This window comes from Ailuropoda melanoleuca, chromosome 13, assembly GCF_002007445.2.
Source record: "Ailuropoda melanoleuca isolate Jingjing chromosome 13, ASM200744v2, whole genome shotgun sequence".
Lineage (NCBI taxonomy): Eukaryota > Metazoa > Chordata > Mammalia > Carnivora > Ursidae > Ailuropoda > Ailuropoda melanoleuca.
The window spans coordinates 56,104,177-56,122,573 of NC_048230.1; the positions used below are offsets into that span (position 1 = coordinate 56,104,177).

The following is an 18,397-nucleotide window of genomic DNA, read 5'->3' on the forward strand; positions in this document are numbered from 1 at the left end:
TTCACTCAGACCAGGGCTACACAAGAGCACTGAGACCTAATGGGTCACTCAGATGACTACGACTTCCCAGTCTCTCCGTGTCATTTCCGTTTGTCTTTTTGTTTTTTTAAGTGAAGTGAGTCATAGTGTATAGATCTTTCTCCTCTGCACAAAATACAGTTTTTCTCTGAAGAGAATGGTATTGATAAAAAAATTATTAGGAAATTTTAATATTCATTTTCTTGGACTGTAATGATATAAGCTGTATACAGCAGTAAGGAATTTGAGCGAACTACTGTCATAACATGGTTTTAACCTAGTCAGGCATTCGATCATCTTTCATAATGAAAGCAGCTATAAAAACAAATGTCAATTGGAAGAGTGGCCCACTTTACAAAGCCTGCCTCTAACATGAAATAAATCTTGACTCAAGTCACTAGCTATTGTTGCAATCTCCTCTATCTGAAACAATCACATCATTCACAGTGAAAAATAGTGAACAGTGTCAGAGAATCAAAGAACTGGAGATGAGACAAACAGCAAAACACCTGACTCAAACCTTAAACTACAAACGGAGGGCAGCTCATTAGCTATTTTCATTCATTCCAGCCCTCTTCTCTCTCATTCCGGCCCTGAAAACCAACCCTCCCCGTGTCCGCGAGCCCTCTCCTCTTCTGGACGGCCAGACGAACTCAAACTCCAGGCTCACTAAATATTACTTCCACTTTTCAAAACAGGCACACAATCGCCTAAATGACAGAAAGCAATTTTTAAAACCATCTACGTATGCTATCAAAGCTGACTTTTTATATATCTAAACGCTGATTAGTATCTAAGCGACTAACAATTAAAAACACAAGTCATGCTCACTTTATCAAGCTCGGCTAGCACAGAATCTTCGCCAGAGAAACATTTGTTTCCTATGCCACCACATTCCTCGGCATTCAAGTCTACTTCACCCTTTGTTCTTCTCCCAATTGTTTCCAAGTTTCTGCATCTTTTTGTTTTAGTTAGGACAGAAGTATAGTGAGAAATAACTGCACTGCCTCATTTACAAAATTTTAAGCAAAATTACATATTAGTTTTCTTTTTTTTTTTAAGATTTTATTTATTTATTCAAAAGAGACAGCCAGCGAGAAAGGGAGCACAAGCAGGGGGAGTGGGAGAGGAAGAAGCAGGCTCGTAGCGGAGGAGCCTGATGTGGGGCTCGATCCCAGATCGCCGGGATCACGCCCTGAGCCTAAGGCAGACGCTTAACCGCTGTGCCACCCAGACGCCCCTACATAATAGTTTTCTAATCACAATAGACTACACAAGCTCAAAATGACTTCGTAGAAGGCTGCCCTCACTGTGACATGCTATAAAATATTAATTTTTTTACTTCTATTTTCTACCAACGATGAACACATTTCTTTGAATTCTTGAAAAATAATGGTTTTGGAAAACTGACACACACTTTGGGAAATTTGCCACCTTAGACTCAAGGTCGCTTCAACTCTACATTTTTAAAAATGCCACAGTCGCCCCAAAAGAGTATTTTACACACTCCTAAAACACTTTTAAACTCAAAAAGGAGAGGAGATTCTGATTTCAATTTTAGAAAAGAAAAATATCTGTATGCTTTAGGTGAAGAAAGCCTATAGTGGACAATTCTCTAAAATAAAAAGAAACCACCTCCAGGAACGTGCAATCCACTAAGAAGCGGGAGAAACCTCAACACATTGCAGTACCACTAACTCCTGGCAATCAAATGTGGGAGACACACATGAGATCGTGAGGGAAATTAACTGAAGACCAACATGCTCCATGCTGGTGGCGTGCATAACACAGTTTTAACAATGCTTGGGGGATGGGTTTCCCATTCTGCCCCAAAACAGTAAGAAATAGGAGCGCCTGGGTGGCTCAGTCGTTAAGCGTCTGCCTTTGGCTCAGGGCGTGATCCTGGAGTTCTGGGATCGAGCCCCACATCAGGCTCCTCCACTGGGAGCCTGCTTCTTCCTCTCCCACTCTCCCTGCCTGTGTTCCCTCTCTTGCTGGCTGTCTCTCTATGTGTCAAATAAATTAATAAAATCTTTAATATAAAAAAAACAGTAAGAAATAAAATTCAACCAAGAACTAGTTTTTTTCCCCCCAAGAACTTTTTGTAATATGATTTTGTTGTTGCCAACTTAGTTTCAGTACAAAGATTTTCCCCAGTGCTTCCTAGAGGCCATCTCTACTGTGATGGGGTATATTCTAATCAGTACTTCGAACCAACAATTTTTTCATTTAAGGCCCCTTGAGACTCTATTGCATTAGATTTGATGCAGAAAATGTGTCTACACATTCTCAAAGTCACTAGTGGAATTCATTCAATTAACTCAGAGATGAGACAGAATACAAATTTCATATATTGATTCAGCATACTTATACAGATTACACTGGTTACAAGTATTAGTCTATCAGAAGTTAATATCCATTACAGTCCTAGTAAGAGGAATCCTGTCAGATAAGCTTGATGCAAAGCCACATGAAGCCAGGCCTGCCAAAAAAAGGCTTTTGTTAGTCAAGCATACCAAGGAACTCCTTAAAGCTCTTTTCCTTTTTAAGTGGAGCTCAAAATAGATTTTAATATGACCAGCTGATGGATCTCACAATTTGCCTTTTGAGCCCATAAGCTGAAAACAGAATAAAATGCATTCTCCCTTTACACAAGTAACAAAAATCTCCCTATTCTGTCCATTGCCTATTTAAAATACCGAGTGTGGTTTTGGTTAATCCTCACAACCCCCGCAATGACATTTAATCAGGAGCTCGTATTTTCTTTAGAGGATTTAGCTGATTATGAAAGCAGTCCTTTTCGTGGTGTTAATCTGATGCTGCAGATAGGTGAGAAACCCTACCTTCCTAACTTTTTTATTTATGAACCACGTAACCCACAAGGAGATGAAGACTGGGAGGACTCGATTATTTCTCAGCCAGAACAAAAAGGGTAAGATGCTCACTGGGGAAAGAAGCTATTTTAGAGACAGCAAAAAAACGTTAACCTTCCTTGCTTCCAGCCTGAAAGGGTAATACTTTGGCCCCAGAGGAGTGGGTACCGCAGGCCTTCTGGCTGAAAAGCTCATTTGCCTGACCTCAGGGCTTGCTGCAGCTCCTCACTCAGCACACAGAGCAAAAGTCTCTTCCTCTGACAGATCCTCCCTGATCCCCCTTGAGGTGGCCCACCTTCCAGGCAGTGACTCTACCCCGTTATGGTGTTTCGTTTTCTTCACAGCATTTGTCACAATCTGAAATGATTTGCTCATGTGTTTGCCCTATTAGACTCTAAGCTCCGCAAGAAATAGAGTCTTGTCTGTCCTGCAAACACTACGTCCAGCGCCATGCCCAGCATGGAATAGGCACGCCAATTCATGTTCACTAAATGAATGAACAGGAAGGGAGAAGAGGACTGTCATCCTTGGGACTTGACACACACTGAGACGAGGGGAAAGGAAATGTGAAGGAGGGAGGGGGGAGTAACGCTTTCCCCCAGGGAGACAAAGGAAGAGAGTCTGTGGTGGTCCAGTCTAGAAAAGGAAGTAGTGGGAGTGTTCCATCAACCCCAGGGGACAAAGAGTGGATAAGCAGGGGGGCGGGGTCAGGGTGCGAGGGATTCGCGCTGAGAGCACCGACCGGCTGCCTCCAGGTTTGAGAGCTCACCCCGGCTGGAGGATACGAGGTGGGTGGGGTATCACAGGGGTTTGAGAGGCCCGGGACAGACGAGGCCCACCCGGGGGACAAAGAGAGAGGAGGCCGGCCTCTGCCGCCGTCGGATCGAATCCTCACGCAGCCGGACCGAGGCGGAGGGCGAGAACCCAAGGGAGGACCGGGACCGGGGGTCTGAGGGGAAGGTTCACGCGGCCTAAGCGAGGGGCACGGCGCGCTCCGGGGAGCTACCCCACCTGGTAAATGGCCGCCCAGCTCCCAGCCTTGTCGATCTGCTCGAACTCCTTTTCCATCTCCATGACGGGCCAGGGCGGCTACTGCGCCTCCTCCTGTGCCCACTGCACCGCCTGCCGCTCTAGGCCGCGCCGCGCTCTCAGCTCTGAGACCCGCTACAAGCCTCGACTCCCGCCGCTACTGCCGCCCTAACCGCCGCTGCTTCTTCATGTCAACCCGGCAGCCGGAAGTACGCACCGCGCTGCCGCAGGCCCCGCCCCCCGCGCGAGAGAACCAGTCAGCATTCGAAAATGTCGGCCAGCACTTCCGCGGGGCGGAGCCGAGGGGAGGGGCTGGGGGAAGTGGCCTCAGCCCCGCGAGACGTCAGGCGGCGTGCGCTCCCTCCTCCCGCCTCGGGGCTCGGGGGCTTGGGCGGGGCCCACGCCGGTTGCCTAGGCGACCCTGGGAGTCCCGCCCACGGAGCGTGGGTTTGCAAGGCCCCCGTGGACCTTGGGTTCAAGCCTCGACGGGGCCGGTTGAGTCACAGAATGACCCTGAAGTAACCGTGCATCTGTCCTGCAGCGCCAGGCCCCTGGCCTCAGTGCTGCAAGCTGGAGTATGGGCCGAGGGCTGCATGCCGTCCCCTAGGGCCAAATGTCCGCCCCTTTTTCGAGGGTACTGTCCTTGTATGAAACGCAAGATTTCTGTTTGAGATCTCCTATCCTGGGCACTGCAGGAATGAATGGATTGGGGTCTTGGCATGATTTGCAATATTTCTCAAAGTAGTAAGGAAATCCTGCTCAGATTGGACTCAGTGGAGCACAAATTACGTGGTACATTTATGTATTGAATAATGTAGATTTCTAGAATCCCCTTAAAAGGATTCGGATACCAGGAATCTGTATTTTTCACGAGCAACTCCAGTTCTACTATACCTGTGGTCCTTAAAGCACATATGAGAAAGATTGCTCAGGTTGCCTTCCTGTGGGTTCTACCTTAAGCCATCCATTCCTGGGCCTGGCACATTATATGGACATTGTGAATGAACTCCATGGGGTCAGAGGACCTAGAGATCCGAATCACCTCTTTTTCATTGTTCCCATCTCAAGCTTGCCCAGAGAAACTGCCTGATTTCACTGGTTGAATTCTAGCTCATTCCTTGAGTGCTTGTGGTTGCCATTCCAAGTACATGTTCTCCCTTAATTTCTACAACAACCCTATAATATAGGCACTATTAATATTCCCATTTTATAGATGAGGAAACTGAGGTGCACAGATGCAAAATCACTTGTCTTTAGTAGCATTGCACATTGGCATGGAAGCCAAGATTCTCACCAAGTCTCCAGGGGAGTGCTTGCTTGGAGCCAGGCTGCCTAGATCCAAATTCCAGCTCTAGTAAATGCTAGCTCTTCAACTTTGAGCGAATGATCCAACCTCTCTCTGCTTTTGTGCCCTCCCTTGTAAAATGAGGACAATAAAAGTGCCCACCTCATAGAGGTGGTGTGAAGACTGAATGATTATACATACATTGCTATAGATCTGGCACTCAGTATAGTGAGTGGATCAAATATATTAACCTGCATGATTATATACTTCCCAATGATAGCAAATAGGGAGGTAAATGAGTAATTATTGAATAAACGCAATTGGTTTGATAGCCAATGTCTTTTTTTTTTTAAGATTTTATTTATTCATCAGAGAGCAGGGGGAGTGGCAGGCAGAGGGGGAAACAGGCTCCCCGCTGAGCAGGGAGCCCCATGCAGGATTCCATCCCAGGCCCCTGGGATCATGACTTCAGCCAAAGGCAGACGCTTAACAACTGAGCCACCCAGGCGTTCTAGCCAATGTCTTTAGAAGCTGAGTATTCCATCGGGGAAAATTAACAGAAGATGCCCATTCTGGTGAAAAATTTGGAAACCCCTACACCTAGAAGCTGCCTAATTTAAGTCTTAGCCATTTAGGTGACTCTCCTGTCTCCTGCATTCTTCCTGCCCTCATTTCTTTGAGTGCTAGTTTGTCTGGACCTCACAGAACTGAGAGCTCCTTGGAGGAGCAGAGAACAGGGCTGGTTCATTCCTGTCCTCCTGAATAAATAAAATATCTATCTGGAGCCCAGGTGGTCCACATGCCTGCAGGGAGTGCCACCCAGTGACTGGAATGGCCTCAGAGTGGCTCCAAAGCTATGCACATGTTCTTGGGGGCTGCCGGAGGCGACTAATGCAGGGCCCAAGTTTGGGCTGTTTCGTGGCTGTATTAATTTCCTAGAACTGCCGTAACAAATGATCACCAATATGGTGTCTTAAAACAACAGAAATGTATGTTCAAACAGTCATGGAGGCCAGAATTCTGAATTCAAGGTGCAGCAGGGCCTTGCTCCTTCCGAAGGCTCTAGGGGAGAACCTTCCTTGCCTCTTGCAGCTCCTGGTGGCTGCAATCATTCCGAGGCTTATGGGGTATCACTCCAGTCTCTGCGTTCATCATTACCTGGTTTTCTCCTCTGTATCTTCTCCTCTTCTGCCTAATCTCCCTCTGCCTCACTCTTATAAGGATACCTGTCACTGGATTCAGGAACTACCCTAATCCAGGATGATTTGGCATTCCCAGGTCATCCAAGACGATCTCATTTTGAGATTCTTAAATTAATTACCTCTGCAAAGCCCCTTTTTTCTGAAAAAGATCATATTCTAGATTCTGGGGGTTAGGACATGGATGTATTTTTTTGGGAGGCCCAACTCAACCTATTACTGCGGCAGAGGGTGAAACTGGTCACAAACATTGATCCTCAATGAAATCCCTAATTTCAGGTATCTGCTAATCCTGTTATATCCATTCTTCACATAACAGCAGAGCTTTTAATATTTGGATCATGAAACTCTTAATATGTAAAACCCTCCAATAGTTTCCCATCCTTCTTGGAATGAAACTCAAATAAATCCTAACCCTGGCCCATAAGACCCAGGCAACCTGGCTCCTGCCCACCTCCCCAGCCTCTCCCCTCTTCTCATACTCCACTCCAAACCAGTCCTTAATACATCGAACTAGTTTCTACCTCAGGACCTTTGCACCAGCTGTAACTTCTGCCTGGACCACACTTCTTGCAGATCTTCTCACACTTCTTGCAGATCTTCAGGTCTCAGGTCAAATGACACCTCTGCGGACAGGTCTTTTCTGACCACCTTCTAACACAGACCAGAGCTTGTTCTGTGCACCATGGCATTCACCTCTGTCTAAAATTCTCCTGTTTATTTCTTTGTGGGCTTGCTTCCCTCTCCTGCCCCCCACTATAATGTTCTATGGGGGCAGGGGCCTTGATTTCCTGTCTGTGTCCCAAGCATCTGATACTGGGTCCGGAGGGTCCCAAGGTCTTCTGCAGCTCTCTGAGGCTTCCTTTTCATCTGTGAAGCTCTGTCAGTTCCTGCCATGGCCTGGCCGAGAACCAGCCAAGCCCTGGGATCCCTCAGAGATTTGCTGGTGATGACTGGGACTCTTTGAGTGACGACTGTTTAGAAAATAAACAAATGACCATGTGTCGTGATAGCTAAAACCTTTTCCCAGCAGGCATGCCTGAGGAGTGGGCTCATGCAGTTTATTGGGCCTTTCCTTCATGGATTTAGCTAATGAAGGAAATCAATGACCCATTAAACTTTTTTAAAAGTCCTAAAAAGCTGTCAGTGGAGAAGGTTGGCTGTTTACCAAGCCTCCAACAGATCATCCGCTCCTAACTTAGCCGTGTCAGCAAGTTTCCCTAGTCGTTTTTCTGGGAGATAGCCCAGGTTAGGAGCTTGGGCTCCAGAGTGAGACCACAGTGGTCTCTGATGAAATGTCCCTTCCTCAGAAAGACCCTCTCTGATGCCTTCTCATAAACAGTATCCCATCACCCTATCCCTTTTCCTTCTTAGCACTTACCAGGCTTTTAAGGACTTATTTTCTCCTGTCTGTTAACATGTGATGTTATGTTCTATATTTGTTTTTTTGTGTCTATCCTCCATCTCCACCACTAAATATAAACATCACAAAAGAAAAGAGACTAAGTTGATTTGGTTCAATGCTGTCTTCCTTGAGTGACAGGTCATTCCCACATGAGCACAGGAGTCCCGGGAAGGTTCCAGAATCCAAAATGACGACAGGGCTTCTTTCTGCTTCACAGACTCAGAGCTCAGGGTCATCCAGCTCCCTTTGTCCACCAATGAGGACACGTGGCCAGGAAAGGAAATGGCCCTGCCATCTGAGAATCACACATGCTCTCCTAACATAGTTTGGCACCTTGACTGGATGGATGGCTGGTTTAGGGTCAGCCAAAGACCTCCCTGAGATGGAATAACTAACTGGGGCAAAGCCAAGGCCCACAGCTCTGGAGACTGGATGCATAGCATTTCAGTCTCTAGCCACAGACTGTACCGTGGTCTTGCATTTTATACTTCCCAACAGCCCTGCAAGCCTCGCATTATCCCATTTTGCAGATGAGGAAATGGCTGTTCAGAGAGCACAAAGAGGTAAAATTAGTGAATACCCAATACAGAACACTGGCTTGGGTACAGTGGATAGGAAGATTTTAAATCTTGCATCTGCTACTTACTTGCTTTCAGGCCTCGGGCAAGTTGCTTAAGCCTCTGGTGTCAGCCTGGATGCTTTCCAGTGAGAAAAACTCAACTGAAAGTGACTTTCACAAAAAGGGGAATTTACTGGCTCATGAAACTGGGAAGTCCAAAACTTGCTTGCTTCAGGTACAGCTGTATCCAGGAGCTCAAACAATATCATCATGACTCTCTCCAGCTCCCTTAAATGCTGCCTCCTGTGTTAGCTTCAGACTCCTATAGACTCTCCCCCTGAGGTCACCAGGATGGCCCCAGTGGCTACAGACTCACATCCTGCCAGCCTAGCAACCCCAACGGAAAGATTGCTTCTTTTCCCTGGTGGTCTCAGCATAAGTCATGGTTTTGCATCCCATCAGTCAACTCAGTCTCACATCTCAACACCAATCTCTCTGTCCAAGGGAAATATTGGTAAATGAAGAAACTGAGGCCCAGAGAGGTCAACTTCTTAACCAAGGTCACACAGCTATAAGTAGCCAAGTGGGATTTAAATATGGACAGTCTGGTTTCAGCTCCTGTGCTCTCGGCCACAATGCTATACAGTCTCTCCATGAACTCCCATGAGCATCAAACAAATAATCACCCCAAAGAGATCATAACAGTGATCATAATTGTCACTTACAATAACACAGAGGAGCCTGTTTTATTCTCCCCTGTTTGAACTGAGGCACAGAAAGGTTAAGCAACTTGCCGATGGTCACACCACTAAGAAAGGATGGAGCCAGGATCTGAACCCAGTTTAGCTCCAGGTGCTGCTCCCAATTCTGACATCCTGTCCACAGATATAAGTCCTGCACTGTCTCAGAATTCTGAGCAAAGTCTGCAGTCCAGAAGCTCCTCACTCACATCCTTACTGGACTCCCGCACCTCTCCACCCCCAGAAAATATTTTAGACTACTCCAAGCCATTAAAAATAAAAACAAAAATAAATATGTGAATCTAATCTGGAGCTGCCTGTCCTAATGGGCGACGGCCCAGCAGGAGGGAGGAAAAGGCGCTCAGGGGGAACTAGGGGAATCACGTGTGTTCTGAGAAAGGAGGGTCAGAGGCATGGGGGAAGGTTCCAGAAGGGAAGTTAGACTCGAGGATGGAAACTAGACCAGGCCCCATGCTCTCAGCGAAGGAGGAGTCCAGGGAGGTTTCCAGAGGCCATTGCAACTTCCCCTACCCTCTAGTTTAGAGGGTTGGAGGTGGGGGGACACTTTCATTGCACACTTCGTGATTCTGGGCACAGGGTCTGGAATCCAGCTGTCTTGGGCTTGTGTGCCCTTGGACAAGTCCCCCACCCTCTGTGATTCTCGGCTTTCAATCTTCTTCCATCAAGGCAGGAATGTGATTGTCAGATGAAAGGGTGTCCAGCCCGGTCTTCAGGTCACGGCAAGGAATTAATATACATGGCTGTTGTCATTCTGCCTGTGTAGGTTGCTGAGTGGAAAAAGCAGGCTGCCACGGGCTTCCAGATGTTTCCATAGTATATGTTGTAACCTGCTGTCTACCATCTCTAATTTTTGTCCTGCTGCTGGAGGTGAGCAGGGTCAGCTTTGCGGGCGTGTGTGCAATCCGTGCATATCCTTATGAAGATTTTGAACTTCTTGGTAATTTCTGAACAAGGGAACTGTGTATTCATTTGAACTGGGCCTCACAAATTATATAGCAAGTCCTAGAGGTGAGATCTCGATTTTCAAATTGTTGCAGTGGGCTAGAAGCCATTTCTGTCTTTGAAAATGGAAATGGTCTCTCCCCTTTATTCTGGGAGGAAGCACTGCTCTTGGGGGAAGTCCTAAAACAATGACATTGTCCAGATAGACTCCCCATATTGGATCGTACACTATTGTTAGTAACAGAAATTAGAATAGCTACATGTCCTGGGTGTTAATTGTGGGCCAGTCTCTGTGCTAAGTTGGCATTTTACCTCCATCATCTCTCTAGATCTCCCCAACAAACCTGTGAATGGGGCTGTCATGAACCTCATTTCGAGATGAGGAAACAGAGTGGTTTTGTAATTTTCCCACTGTCACACAGCAGCGTTGGCATAATGAGTTGAGTGGGTCTAAAGATAGCAGGCGTTTAGAGAAAAGGAATTACATTCTAAGCTTCCATTTAGATAGAAATGTTCTGCGAATCCTTGGGAGAGATGTGTGTCTTTTTGATCGAGTATCTGCTCCAGTAGTTTTTGTATTTGAAGATGAAAATAGCCTTTCATATGAGACCCCACTGTGCAGAGAAGGAGCCCCTGGCCCCAAATTTTCTTCTTCTTGTGCTGGAGACAGACATGTGGAGAGGACCCACACTTGGAGTGACCGAAAGCAGACGGAACCAGACTAAGAGGAATGTGCTTCAACTCTGATGCTGGCCTCGCTTGGGCTGTGGGAACCGCACAGTGTAGGAAGCTCCCCCGCTGCCCATATCTGGGGTAGGTAAGAAAGAGGAGGGTTCTAAATTCTAGAAAGAAAGGGTCAGGAAGCCTCCCTCCATGAGAGGTAGGCTGGCTCCCACAACACGGTGGCAGGCTGGAGAGAAAGGAGGGTCAAGACCAGCACGAGAGAAAGAATGATCCAGATACATGGGTTCAAGGAGCTGTTTGTTTACAATTTCATTTTGCATGTTCCTTTTCTGCATTGTAACTCCACCTGTTATCGCCAAGGCTTGAGTAAAATTTCATTCCCTGCTATGGACTCATCTTAACTTTGGGGTCAGATATTAATTGCCACCAACATCAAATCTCCTCTTTTTTTCATAGAAATGGGATTGCAGCCAGGCAAATGGTTGCCCAGCAAAAGACTACATTTCCCAGCTTCTCTTGCAGCTAGATATGCCATGTGACTACATGCTGGCCAATAAGACGTGGATGGAAGTGCCGTGATCCACTTCTGAATCACACCCTCAAAGAGTCAGGGGGTGCTGGGTGTTGGGGGGCAGGGCAAGTTCTTTCTTTCACATTTTCCCCATCCTGCTGCCTACAATGTGGACATAGTGGGCTCCAACTTGAACTGTGCATTCAAGGGCGACAAAGCGAGGGAAACAAGAGAATAAGATAGAGGGAGCCTGGGACCCTGACTGAGGAACTGCCCCATCTTCCCCAAACTGATCACACACAGATTGTTACATGAGAGAAACATTAAAAAGGGCTGCTATTCAGGTGATATCCATGGATCTGGTCATCCTGCTTGTTAGAAATGAACTGCTTTGTTTAAGCCGACGTTAGTGGTAGTCTTGGTTATGATAATTGAAACTATGTTCCGAGGAACCCAGCCATGATCTTGGGGGCTGTTAAGGAAGAGGGCTGGCTACTGCTGCCAGGTCAGATGGTGCTGGGGACAGGAGCAGCATCCTGGTGCAGGCAGTTAAAAACTGGCAGCGGAGGGCCGTGGAAGTCCTGAGAGAGATGGCTCACTGTGGTTGCCAAGCAGCCCCAAGGACGGTCCATGGGGCATGTAAACATCCTGCCAGAGATTCTGAGTAATATCCTGCAGAAAAAACCTGACAAAAATTTGGTCTTCTTATAGCCATGGGGTCCTCCCAGAAATTTGGGGGATAGCTGGAGTTATAAACAGTGCCCAGCCGATGTTAATTCCCTTCTGAGATGGATACTTCTGGATGTCTATCTACCCATCATTCCCTTTCCCTTTCTTCTTGGTTGACAGAACCCACCCATTATAATAGAGGCTGAAAAAATGAGATGTTCCTTTTAGAAGCCACCTTCACAGAGCACAGACATATGACTCTCTCCCAAGCCAACGGGATGGGAGGCAAAGTCTGCCCAGGCGATTCTGGGAAAGGCTTTTCCCTCTCATAAGAGAGACACAAGAGAGGAAGTGTGCCTTTTCTTTGCCAGGCTAAGGCCGGAGGAACAGAGAGATAGACAGCACCTGGGTCCTTGGCAACCTCATTGGGCTGTTATACTGTCCCTGGAACCACCTAGCTCTAGACTTCTTTGTAAAGACCATAAATGGTTTTGTTGTGAAAGCCACTTCGGGTTGGCTTTTTTGTTACTCACAGCCCAAAACATGCTGACTGATCCACGGCCTTTATCTTCTTTCTCTACTTCCTCCAGCCCTGTGGGTCTCAAGTTGACCCATACGCCTTCTTCAGAGCACCGGTTGCTTTGGAGGTCAAGATCTCTTGGAAACCACCTGTGTCAATTTGTCACCACTGTCCTAAATAAGGACCTCCCTGTCACTTCTTACTTCTTCATTTCAGGAGTGAGATCTGTATCTGGGTGGGGTGAGAGCAGAGCTTCAGCCTTTGTGCAAACCTCAATTTCGGCACAGATCGATCCTCTAGTATTGGTCCCATCAGGCCACCTGTGTGTCTCTCTCAGCCAACTAGGAGCCCCTCACAGGCAGGAACTGTGTAGTATTCATCCTGGCACATGTCCAGGGAAGCTCAAGACCTGGGCAAGAGGAGGTGCTCCCTGAATGCTTGTCGAATGAATACATGAAAGAATGAATCATCTCAACCCAATGTTATCACCTCCCTAAACAGAGCCGATTTTCCTCCCCACTGTCCTCCTACGCTACTCTAGGGCAAGCCAGTTCTTGCAGAAATAGAGCCAGGAAGCAAAAGTTAATCCAATTCTCCTTGCAAAGCAGCTTCTAATCCTCCCCTTAAAATTCCTTTAACCCACCGGTGTCAGCCTCAGTTATGGCTCAGCACGGAGCCAGCTTTGACCCAGGTCTTCTCAAAAAAGGGAAAAAGGGAGGAGGGAGAGGATGGAAAACTCTATTTAAGACACTTTGAGAAACATGGAAGAATTGTAAAGATAGAAGAAATCCGGAGCGGGTGTTCCCTCCGCTCGGAGTTCTAAGTGCTAGCATTGGGGGCGGGACATTTTTATTTTTCTCAGTTCTTTTCCTATCACAAAACAAATACACATTTAATGAAGAGATCTTGGAACGTCCATGTGAAAGAGAGAACACTTACTTCTTTGTCTCACTGCTTATCATGCCCACTGCTAACATTTTGGAGCGTGTGTTTTCACGTTTCTTGAGTTCTCCGCCTCTTCCTTTCTACCTCCATCTCCCCCTACCTCAGCCCCTCTCCTGTCTTCCACTCTGTCTGTCTCTCTCCAGGTCTCTGGCTCTTTTTCTCCTCCTCTGTCTCTCAAACTTAACTATTTCCAAGTTCTTCACCCTTCAGAGGGGGTCATTCCTCCCTTTAAGAACCCATATGCATGGTCTAATTCCCATCTTATAAGGCAGCTGGAAATCAAATCACCTTCCCTCCATAGTGCTTTCTAGAAATCCGAATACAGTGTCCCTGAACTCTGTCACTGCCTCTCCTTGCTGTAAATTGTTGCTTCAGTCTCCTCTCTAGCTCCCCCTTGCTCTTCACAGATCAGTGCGGAATGCTTTCGGCTACAAGGAACATTCGATCTGACTAATGGCAGCTTGAGCAGGTCAGAGTTTATTTTCTCCGCAGAAGAAGTCTGGGGAGAGGTGTTCTCTCGTCATGATGATGACCTGCCCGCATTTTCTCAGCATATGGTGTTCACACCTGCAGCTCTCGGGGCTGAAAACTTTCTCTGGCCATGGGAGTGGGCTCAGCTCACCTTAGGGCCTGGCCAAGAGTGCTGGGGAGCGTGTGTCCTCAGAAGCAGCCCTCAATCAGTAACAAATGCAAGTTGGTGAATAAGTACCCCAGCTCCTTGTCCCTCAGGGAGGGCAACTCAGAGGCGTGTTTTGCAAACTCTCCCATTGGTCCCCAATGAGAAGGAACCCCACTTGCCTGCAGCGGTGATCTGCTCATGAATGCCCCTTCACTTCCCAGTCTCATTTCCCCACTCCTGAGATCGCCTCTTGAATAAGTTACTTGCCTTCAAATCCTTGTCTCAGAGTTGGCTTCTGGAGGAACTCGGCCTAAGACAGCACACTTTTGGCTTTTCCTTTTATCTAACTCAGAGGCTTCAAATAGAAGTGATTTCTCTGACCACTGTGACTTTAAAATAGCACTGCATCCCACCTTCTAATCCTCAAGACGTCAAAAATATTGGGTTTCCACCCCGGGGGCCTCTATTATACCTGCTTTGTACCAGGTACTTTGCAAACCCAATAAAGTATTGTTAGGAGCCCTCTGGGCCTCTGAATCACTCAGCTAAGTTTGGAGGTCATCCAGCAGTTGGGGACAGCCACCTTTCTTCAGGACTCACTGTGAAGCTATTTCAATGAAATGGCACCCCATTCCACTCCTATCTTGCACTGCCCCACCCAGCTCCAAGTTCCTAGAGCCATGAGTCTAGCTTGAACTGAGTGATGGGAGGGAGGGTATAAAAGAACTCTGAATCGAATCTGGGATTGAAATTATTTCAAGTACATTTTCATTGAAATATAACACATATACAGAAAAGTTAATGTGTTATAAGTACAGAGCTACAAGAATTTCCACAAACTGAACATACTCGTGTATCCAGCATCCAGATCAAGATACAGAACTCGGGGCGCCTGGGTGGCACAGCGGTTAAGCGTCTGCCTTCGGCTCAGGGCGTGATCCCGGCGTTATGGGATCGAGCCCCACATCAGGCTCTTCCGCTATGAGCCTGCTTCTTCCTCTGCCACTCCCCCTGCTTGTGTTCCCTCTCTTGCTGGCTGTCTCTGTCTCTGTCGAATAAATAAATAAAATCTAAAAAAAAAAAAAAAAGATACAGAACTCCACCAGCCCCCTAGAAAGCCACCTTGTAGCCCTTCTTATTACTTCCCCAGCTCAAGACCTACCATTACCCTAACATCTATCACCCTGCATTACTTTTGCCTGTTTTCAAATTTTACATAAATGGAATCACGCAGTGTATGCACTTTCGTATCTGCCTTCTTTAACTCAGCATCTTGACCATGAGATTCATCCGTGTTGGGGGGAGTTGTGGCTCACTTGTTGAGATGAACGTTTTAACTTGAGGAGTTTTAAGTTTTGAAAGCTGAAATGAGACAGCTTTGGTAACCAAAAGAGCCTGACAAGTTACGGAATGGCAGAAAGGTAGGTTGAGGAAACCCACCCCTAAAGAGCTGCATGATTTGGGGCAAATGACTTAACTTCTTGTTTCTCTGTTCTTATAAAATGGGGATAATACGGGTTCCTACACCTAAGGTCATTTTGAGGATTTTGTGAGCTAACATATCCAAGGTGTTTAGGGCTGTGCCTGTGCACAGGGAGCTCTCCATGAGGACTTGCTACTGCCCCTCCTACTGTCTCGACTACTACCACTACCACCACCACCACTCTATGATTTTTATTATTACCCAGAGGGAAAGGGAGGTTTCAACAGAGGATATTCGGTTGTAGTTATTATAAAAACAAAAACGATTTCATAGCTACATCTCAACGAGTTGAGACATATCACTAAACCGGTTAGACGTGTGTCATCTCAGTTAAACTGCACATCAACCTGGAGAAGCTAATATGGTAATGCTCATTTGACAGATGAGACAGCGGAGCCTCGGAGGGAGAGGGAACTCCCTCGGGGTCACACCCTGGGCGCATGGTGGAGCCAGGGTCTCTCTGACCACGGAATCCTGTTCTTCTCTTTGTCCCTTAACCTAATTCTGGACCCTAGCTGGATCTAGCAGTCTTCAGGATGGGCTGGGGTGACTTTGCTGGGCTGCCTTTGGCATGACCCCAGCCCCCCGATTCAGTGTTTTCTTTAGAATTTACCAGACTGTTTACTTTGTTGATTTTCCCATCCACCTGACCACATGAGACTCAATCGTTCTCGTAGGTTTCAAGAAATTTGTAAATTACCAGGTGAGTCAGTCAGCAAACACGGCTTAAGGTAGCTCCACGGTGGTGGTAGGGTGGCTGGGAATGTGGGGGGGTTTTGGCTGAAATTAGTCAACTGAGGTAATAGAATTCTCCCACTACAAATCACAAAATTGGTTCTAGCCAACAGGAACAGAAGAGGAACTTGTTAGAAGGACGCAAGGCACTTTATAGAAATAGCGCGAAAGATCTTTCTAGAGAGAAAGCTCTAGAAGCAAGTTTGAAAAGGATTGGAAACAGGATGCCCTGGGGGGTCTTGGCCTCATCAACTGGCTAGTGTTCTCTTCAGCTCTGATGATGTGTCACTTAGGGTGTTTTGGCTGCAAGTAACAGAAAACTCAGTTCGAGTTGGCTTAAACAGTAAGGGAGTTGGTTGGTAGGGCAATTCCAGGGTTGGTTGACTCAGAGATTCAAGAATGTACTTGAGACCCAGGTTCTCTTTCTTTCTTCCCCTACCATCCACGTATTATTAGCTTCATTTGAAAGCCCGTTCCCTCTATGGCTGCAAAGGGGCTGCCAGTAGTAATCGGGCTAGAACATTGTTAACGCCCAGTAAGGGAAGAAAAAGAGAAAGAGGCTTCCCTTGGCTCTCTCTCTTTCTCTCTCTCTTTTTCTAAAGATTTATTTATTTGAGAGAGAGTGTGCGAGCAGGGGAGAGGGGAGGGAGGTGCAGAGGGAGAGGGTGAGAGAATCTCAAGCAGACTCAAGCAGAGTGAGGAGCCCAACGTAGGGCTCGATCCCACCACCCTGAGATCATGACCTGAGCCAAAATCAAGAGTCGGAGGCTTAACCAACTGAGCCACCAGGCCCCCCTCTCCTGGTTCTCTCTTCAGAGTAAGGAGGCATTGCTGCCAGACACCTCCCAGAAATCTGTTCAGGTGTCTCCATGGCCCAACTGGCTTAGACCTGTTCACGCCTGAACCAATCATCAGGAAGAGGCACAGGGGTTGAGTCTTAGCCCCCGGAGGACTTTTGGCAATGTTGGCAGGACAATTTCAGGTATCACAACTAGGGGAGTGTAAGTGGCATCTCCTGGGTGGAAGTCTGGGTTGCAGATAAACATCTTACAATGCCTAGGACAGCCCCGCCCCCTCTTCACAAACTACAGAAAATGATCTCTTCCAAATGTCAATGTGTAGAGAGAGGTTGGGAAACCCTGGGTTAGACTAATCACGCCTGTCCTGTGCCTGGGGTATAATCACTGGTGGGGAGGCACCTACGGTGTCCATTGCAAACTTTTATTTCAGAATTTTTTGTCACTCTGTTTGAGATTAAAATTTCAGAGAGGGTTTGTTTGTTATGGCCTGGGTCACTGACCATTCACAGACTCACAGAGTGCAAGGCACCCCTGGTTGACCACTAGTTCCCCCACAGGAAGATTGGGATCCTAGGACAGGAAGTGGGAAGGGATGTTAAACAAGCAAAAGAAAGCAAAAAGCCCACCTCAATTTCTCAAAGAATCTTTAGTTCTTGATGCTCCTGGAGGGGACAAGTTTCACGTCTTATCTGGAGCCCACAAAACTGTAATGCATCTCCTCAGTGGTACTCCCCTCGAAGAAGGAGAAGAGGGAGACATCCCAGAATGGTATGGGAGGGGGAAAGCATGTAACATCCTGGGATGATACAGGGTAGGGGTGGGTAGAGGAAGATTAAAATATACATTAACTTGACTTCAAAGACGGCTACCATTAAGTTCTCTTGAGATATGGGGTCTACTCTTCCAGCCCTTTGAATCTGGGCAACAGGAACAGAAGAATCTGGACTGGCCTTGACCTGTGTCTGTTTTGACCAATAAAACATGGTAGAATAGATGCTGGGCCATTTCTGGGCCTCCTGTCTCATACAGCCCTGAGCCACTGTAGAAAAAGTCCAGGCTACGCCAGGGACAGAGCAGTGAGACACCATCTTGGATGTCCAGCCCAAGTCAAGATGGCGTCAACCCCAGCTGCCATCAGCTTATGACGGTACGAGAGAACCCAAGTGGGAACCACTCAGCTGAGCCCCATCAACCCACAGAAGTATAAGCGATAATAATAAATTGGGTTTTTTTAAAGATTTTATTTATTTATTTATTTGAAAAAGAGAGAGAGAGACAGCCAGCGAGAGAGGGAACACAAGCAGGGGGAGTGGGAGAGGAAGAAGCAGGCTCCTAGCAGAGGAGCCCGATGTGGGGCTCG

General features: G+C 47.1%; 1 protein-coding gene across 1 annotated transcript in view; it reads right to left on the reverse strand.

Annotated features, from left to right (window-relative positions):
- PTPN1 (protein tyrosine phosphatase non-receptor type 1) overlaps positions 1-4,129 on the reverse strand; it is a 66,490-nt gene extending 62,361 nt beyond the window's left edge. Inside the window, exon 1 of the mRNA XM_002912980.4 lies at positions 3,903-4,129. Within this exon, the coding sequence (XP_002913026.1) occupies positions 3,903-3,965 (63 nt within the window). The 5' untranslated portion in view covers positions 3,966-4,129. The remainder of the gene's footprint in view (positions 1-3,902) is intronic.
- Between the last annotated feature and the right edge of the window lie 14,268 nt (positions 4,130-18,397).